Source organism: Mesitornis unicolor, unplaced genomic scaffold (assembly GCF_000695765.1).
Source record: "Mesitornis unicolor isolate BGI_N332 unplaced genomic scaffold, ASM69576v1 scaffold9159, whole genome shotgun sequence".
Classification (NCBI taxonomy): domain Eukaryota; kingdom Metazoa; phylum Chordata; class Aves; order Mesitornithiformes; family Mesitornithidae; genus Mesitornis; species Mesitornis unicolor.
Window position 1 is genome coordinate 37,575 of NW_010205223.1, and position 7,477 is coordinate 45,051.

Sequence of the window (7,477 nt, forward strand, 5' to 3'; positions counted from 1 at the left end):
ACATCATTTCCACTGGGAAATTAATCTCTCACCGTTTTGTATAATTAGACAAGGAAAATGAAAACCAATTTTGGAAAGAATTCCCAGAAGCAATACGCGAGGAGGAGGCGGGAGGCGAGGGTGCTGCGTGTTGGACAGGAATGCGAGGCTGGGCTTTGTTGTTACGCTGGGGTTTGCTACAAAAACACAACACTGCATCTCCAGAGCAGCAACGCCGGGCGAGCTCCAGCACCACCGAGCAGCTGTCAGCGAGGGGCCGGGACCGGCACCGCGGCCATGGCTGCTCCACAGGCGTTTCCCTGTGCGCTAGGTGGGCACCATCCCTCTGCCATGGGCCGCAGAAATGGCGGGCATCATCCCATCGCCATGGGCCTCAGAGCTGCTGAAGGGCCCTCTGCCATGTTGGGGAAGCCCTGGGGACCCTGGAGGGACACACCATGGGGAAGGCTCCTGCCCCACAGTCGCCAGGCCAGTCACCAGGCCTCCCCCTTCACTGCCCTGCTCCATTTTGTGCTGCTCTGTGGCCATGTTGCCGGTGATTTTGCTTCTGTTCCTCTCACTAAACCAAACCAAACCAACCACCTCCATGGGCCAGCCCTGAGGAGGGCGCAGGCCCCACCACTGCAGGGACCCCAGGGAGGCCCCCCAGGACACCCCAGGCCCAAACCCTCCAGGACAGGAGATGGTGGCAGTGGTCACCATGGAAACACTCAGCCCCAGGCCTGCAGGCCATGGAGAGACAGGGACAGGGACAGGGAAGGACTCCCATGGCTGGGGAGGGAGGGAGAAGTTGAGAGACCTTTGAAGGTGTACGCTCACCTCCCCCCAGTTTGCCATGATTAAACACTGCCTGCCCCCAAATTTATCCATTGCTCATTTTGGGGCAGTAGGAGGAGGAAGACAGAAGAACAGAGGAGGGAAGTGGCTTTAATTTTGGGCAGTGCCGGATCTGGGGGACAAAACCGGGAAGTAAGCACTTTCCCCACCCCAAACAGCACAAACAGCCCCAGCTGAGCACAGGCACGGGCAGATCGGCTCCGGGGGTCACCTCACTCCCCCAAACCCAGAGCCTCCCAGGGTGGGCGGTCGAGGGCAGCCCCAGACACCTCACAGAGCCCCTGGGGACACAGAGGAGGCTGCCCTGGCCATGCTGAGGCACAAGTGCAATGAGTGGGCTGGTCTCAGCTTGCCATCTAGTGGAGAGCGGCCATATGGCCTCCCCCCACGCCGCCCTGCTCCATTTTGTGCTGCTCGCAGGCCCACGGCGCTGGGGGACGAACATGACGAGCCCGACCTCCGTGCCCACGCAGTGCCAAGGTGACACCATTGCCCGGGCACCCAGGGCCAGGGCGGCCGTCACAGCCCCAGCGTGGGTCAGGGTGGCCCTGGCAGCCACAGAGCCGAGGAGGAGCTGGGCTCTGCTGAGCTGAGTCACGGTCGGGAGCCCGGAGGAGGCTGCAGAAAGGGAATCGAGTCCTTCACACCCACCATCATCTGTGTGATCGCCCTGAGCTCTGCTGGATGCAAGAGCACTCAGCATCCTGCAAAATTGGGCAAAATCAGGCTTTCAGCTAGGGCTGCTGGTGCCTGCAGACCTCAGGCACCTAGGGAAGGCCTAAGAGAGCTTAAGTGTCGCTGTAATATCTCAAACATCATTTCAGAGACTTTGTGGATCTTGCCCTCTGGGCACCCATTAATTCAGCTGTAACTGCTTCTGACTTTCGCGAGTTCCCAGCACTGACAAACACCACTGCACTTCCAGGCAGGCCCAGCCCCTGGTTGGGAACATGGACAAGGTGTCTCAGCACCAGCCACAAAACCCAGACACCGCAGCCATCACTTGACTGTTCCCCATGGCCCCCAGTGTCCTCCCATGGAGAAGCAGATATCAGCGGCACACCACTAAACCTGGCTGGGTGGGAAACCCTGGGGAGGTTTTTTGGACATCAGGGCAGTGAGGTCCTGAAACAGCCTTGCAGAATGGGAGCAGAAACCGCAGGACAGAGCTTCATCACCCAAGGACTAAGTCACACCAGTGCCAAGGGGAACAGGGCACTTCCCGCACCACAGATCTGACCCGGGAAGTCCCAGGACAAAACCTGCCAGCCTGTGCAGTGCTGCCTTTCCTCTCAGTGCCCGGCCTCGAGCCTCCCGAAGCACGCAAGGGACTTTGGACTTTGTCACTGCCTTTGCAAACCTGCAGATTATGTTAAACGCCTGAAGAGAGGGTGAGGGGTGCAGAGAAGGAAAGGAGCGGGCATTGCCGCTGTGCCCCCATTTCTGAGTCCTCCCTGCCCTGCAAGAGGCTGAGACCGAGCGCTCGGCCCCCGCCCGTGATGCACGCAACAACAAAACCGACCCCGAGAGGAAATGCTGGCTGTGTTTTTATAGACTTGTACTGCTTTCAAGAGCAAAAAAAGAAAACCAAAGCAAATGGAGCAAAGGGCAGCACGATGCGAGTGCCAGAGGAGCACCGCTCAGAGCCCATCCACGTCTTGTTTCCTCCGACAGCATCGCAGGCCGGTGGGTTCACCATTTAACGCTGGCGTCTCCATCACCACTCAGGGTTACAGACAACAGATTCAGGCAGCTCCACAGGGACGTGATCTGACACGTTCCACAGCCTTAACCCTGTACGTACACTTACATGGCAGGGCTCCCTTTCCTGGAGAAACATTTGCACGTCCCAAACACGTCAAACCCAGTACTTCTGCCCTCCCTGATGCGAGGATGATTTCCAAGAGCCCCGACCTGCTCGGAGGTAACAGCAGGCACCGCTGACACTGACAGCTTGCTCTTGGCTGGCACACTCGCTGATTTGGCAAGCGGAGCCATCACTTCACTGAAATGCTTATCTTGTGCGCTTCTTCGCCACAAAGCAGACAGCCCAACTTATCCTGAGCATCCTAACAAAAATGACCACCACTGCTCTGTCCCGGGGTCAGCGTTTTCTCCTATTTCCAGTCTCTCTGACGTAAAAGAAAACCCAAAGTCAACACGGGGGTTTTAGCCAAATTAGCAACAAGCGGTAAGAGTTAACAGACTGATGATAGCTATCTGGAGACTGCTTTGACTGGAAGATATGTAACAACTCTTTTCAAGTTGTGACAAACGTCTTGGCTAACGCAGCCCACGTGCTATGTTTAGCTCTTACCAAAATGTAGTACAACATTTGGGTTTAAGTTTTTTAATTACCATTAAGAAACAAGCTCCAGTCCACTTCAATCCCTCCACAGCCCGAATTTGCTCATGGAATTACTGGTCCCGCCGTGCCAACCTTCCCCACACTCAATATTCAAATCGAAGCAAAACCAGACATTCTTTCCAGTAGGGTTTTCTGGTTACAGAAATAAAGCACAGGATGGGTATTCCTAGGGCTCCAAAGGTTAAATCCTTGTCTCTTGCTCAAGGAAATCTCTGTGGTGCAGGTAACATCCCACACCCCGGTGGTGTAAGATAGGAACCCAAAGAGAACAGACCAACAACTCCACTTCTGATGGATCAAGCACAACTGAGGACAAGGAGCCACCTCGCCTGTCAACACGCCCCATCTTCAGTGGTAAAATGCCCCTTGGACCCATTTCCACACAGGCTTCGTTCCCGGGGCTGCTGCAGCACACCTGGACGGCCGGGTTTAAGCACCATTAGCATTAAAGAGCCACGAGGTATCACATTAATGCGCAGCTACAGCCCTGGACGTGCTGGATGAGCAGGCTGCCCTCAGCTGATGGGCACGACAGGGAAGGGCAGCAAGGCAGCAAAGCAGCAGCACCAAGACCTGTGTGATTTTGAGGTTCACATAACCAGATCCCAAAACAGGATAATCCAGGCCGTCCTGCACCAGTTACTTCACAGCCCCTTTCATGTGCATGGCACTTTGCAAGCAGCCACAATCTCTGGGTGCACTTCTGCGACCCGATCCCAACAGCCTGGCTCTGCCGTGGTGCCAAACCTCGGTAACATCAGGGGGTCCAAACGCCGTGGGGTGACAGACCCATGCAGCTCCCGTTGCAGTGACTGGGTGTCGCAGCCCCGCAGCACCAGTTCCCACTGGAGCCAGGCAGTGGGAAGAGGTGAGGAGGCCGAGGGAGGACAAGGCTTGATTTGGACTAGGAGCAAGAATGAGCATTTTGTTCCTGAAGAAACAGAACCAAGGTGGGGGTTAATCTGGAAGGGAACAGGACAGCTTGCAGGTTGGTACGCCCTACATCCAGTGTCACCCCACTAAAGCTGCCCCAGGGCAGGGCCACCCGTGTCCAGAGCAGGCTGGCTCTGCCAAATATGGGCCCTTTCCAGCACACGGCAGCAGAAGGGAGCAGAGGCTGTCCTGCACACAACACACGGCCTTTTCCACCTCCATGGCTGCACCTCCCTCAACGCCTGCGCTCAGAAACTGCGCGTCTGCAGCTGTAACTGAGCAGTTTTGTCCCAGAAGCACAATTTTGCTGCAGAGAGGAAACCAAGGTGGCAGAAAGCTGTGGTCACCACCAGGGGTAGGCCCAAGCTACAGCACATGCCCCGTTAGGGAGCGGGGACAAGAGACAGCGGGTGTCAGCTGAAACTGGAGAGGTTTGGATGAGCTACCGGGAGAAATCCTCCTCCAAGACGACGGTGAAGCCCAGGGAGGCCGAGCAGTTGCCTTCCTCAGGTGTTCTCAGCACCCCCCTGGATAACGCCCTGAGCAATTTGCTGTGAGCAGGAGGTTGGACTGGAAACCTCCCACGGTACCACCTGAATAACCAACCCAAGGGATCGATGACTCCAGGCTGAGACCCGGCTGCAACCCACGGGGAAATGCATCCCAGACAGCCCCACCAGCACCCTCACGCCAAGCCCTCCCCACCTCCGAATCGCTGCACGCTTCAAAACCAGTTGCTTGCCCGAGCCCAGCGGGTGCTTCCCAGCATCCACTGAACAGCCTGCGTGTGTCCACATCTCACCTGGCTTCAATGAACATTTGCTGCCAAGCAAGGACCTTTGTGTGGATTGGGGGGGGAACTGCTCAAATCTGCACCATCAGTGCTGGGAGGGGGCACCCTGGTCCCCCCCATGACTCCCCTCCGGCCGCCAGAGCTGGACTCCAGCTCTGAGCACAGAAATCCTCTCCAAACACGTACGGGCTGTCCCTAACAGCGTTTCTCCTCAGATCCTGCTACGCTTTTGGCCGAGCCGAGGCGCAGAGGCCCGCAGTTGCGTCTCATTCTGCATACAGATGCTGCTCGGTGGTGCTGTGTTTGCCGCTCATCGCTGGACGCCCGCCACGTCAAAACCGGGCAGGACCGCGCCACCAACGCACGGCACCCCCAGCAGCACCCCTCCGAGGAAACCCACCCAGAGCCAGCTCAAGCTCTTCAAATTTGGCACTGAAGTTTGCATACGCATTGAAAAAAAATACGAAAAACCCAACAACCCTGAGTTTTCTGGAAGCCTCCACAAGCCCTCCCCGAGGTGAGGGAGCCTGCGCAGCTTTGGCACGGCAGCAGCCAACGCAGCAGCGAGGAGGCTATCGCTGAGCGCGGGGAACAGGGGCTCCACGCCTCCGCTCACACGAAATCTGCGATTCTCTACACGACCCAGAAACGGCTGCCAGCGGAGTTGTGGGACTCCAAAAAGCCCTGGAAACCTACAGCGCCTTTTCTTCTACTGCTCTTTTTTTTCTCGCCGTGTTTTCCTTGCAGCGCAGCGCGGCGACGTGTTTGTGCTGGCCGAGCCTGCCCTCCTCCTTTCCACCACACCTCCGAGCAAGCCGAGCACGGGAGATACAGTATTACCTCAAATATTTAACCAAGGGATTAAATTATTCTCTTGGCAGAGGGCGCGAGCTGCCCCACGGATACAGCTCTCGCGCCGGCTGGCAGGCGCTGCGCGACAGCCCGCTCCGCTGCAAACGGCCTGCCCCGGGCTAAGAAAAGCTCGCCACGATTTTCTCCCGACGCTTTTTTGGGCTAATAATTCCGCTCACCGGCTCCCGGCCATCCATCGCCTCCATCCACAGCCTCCGGTCCTCTTCCGAAAGCGCCTGCATGGTGATCACGCCGGGCCTGCGGAGATAAAGGGGATGCCGTAAAGAAGCTGCGGGATGGAAAACAACGGTGAGAAAGATGAATTTCCCCGGAGATAGGAGGAGAAAGAGGACAACCTGGTTCCCAGCCGAGCCCCAGCAGCGTGGGGTTGATCCCAGCCCGAGCTCTCCAGGGATGGCCCTGCAGGTCCCAACCAGGACCAGCACACAAGCAGAGGATACCTCCAATGATCCCCACACGTTTTCAGTGGTTTTAGTGTGAAAGCTGCATGCCAAACTCTTCCTCTGGCTTTCAGCCACGCAGCTCACCCGGCCTTGGGTCCATACAACAGCAGGAGAAGGCAAGGACGGTCACCAAGCGAGCAGGAGACCCCCGCATCCCAGCGCCCCACGTCCCCCCACCACCCCAAGCAATGGCTCGTGGTGGGGACCTTCTGCTGGGTGAAGAATTTCATCCCTGATGCATTTAGGCCAGCCCACGAGCTCCAAAAAATAACCCTGTGTTCACTCATTTATTTTAACAAGGGGAAAGAACAGGCCCAAGCGCCTGCAAACAAAGCACGGGGAGCCAGGGGACACCACCGGTCCAGCCCTCACCCCAGGACCACCTCCACTGCTCCTAAGTGAGCCCTAAGTCCACTCCTGGACTGCCCTTTCCATACAGGGAGCTCAAACTGAATTATCTGGCTCTGACAAGCACGACCACCAAGGACACGATGGATTTAAAGACTCCAGGCGCGGCCGTGTGTTTGCACGAGCAAGGAGCGCGCTGCAGAGGGTGAACGCCAATGCTGCCCCCCCACAGCCTGCACTGCGGGCTGGGGATTTACTGCACCTCGCTTGGCTGCGAGCTTCCCATCCCCAACACGTCCTGCAGGAAGCAGACCCAGACACTAAAACCCTCGCCACCCCTACGCCTCCTCGCGCCTTTGGGTCGGGGTCTGCAGCCTCCGCAGGGATGGTTGCATCCCACCCCGCCGCCCTGGGCACCAGGCAGAGACCCCGCTGCGGGTGCGACGGCTGAGATCCGCTCTGTTTGTTTGGCCCAGCCGTTCTGCTTCCTCCAGGGCTATTTCCAGACACATTATAGCACAGCACGGCAGCTATTTCTGCAGGAGCCCTGGCAACGGGGGAGACGTAGGCATGAGACGAGAGCGCTGCGCGACTCGGCGCGGTTATCGGGGCTCCCTCTGCAGCAGTGCTCGTGGGGTTTCAGCCATCGCAAGTACGACACCGCTCATCCCATCCACAGAAGAGCCAGGATCACAGCTCAGAGGGGCACAGAGCTGCTGTGGTACAATGGGGGAAGAGCAATTTGAGCTCAGGAGCTGCCAACCCCATACAGACCACGTTCAGAAGAGCTCGTAGGCTCTTTTGGGGCACTAAATCCTCCAAAACCGATAAGGTGTGGGAAGAGGGGTAATTTCTAACTTGCCCTTCCCCAAAGCGATTCAG

At 57.5% G+C, this 7,477-nt stretch overlaps 1 protein-coding gene across 1 annotated transcript in view; it reads right to left on the reverse strand.

Moving 5' to 3' along the window:
• LOC104546046 (rho GTPase-activating protein 26-like) overlaps window positions 1-6,041 on the reverse strand; it is a gene marked incomplete at its 5' end in the record, with an annotated part of 39,575 nt that extends 33,534 nt beyond the window's left edge. The window contains one exon of the mRNA XM_010191335.1: window positions 5,963-6,041. Coding sequence (XP_010189637.1) covers window positions 5,963-6,041 — 79 coding nt within the window. The remainder of the gene's footprint in view (window positions 1-5,962) is intronic.
• Window positions 6,042-7,477: the final 1,436 nt, after the last annotated feature.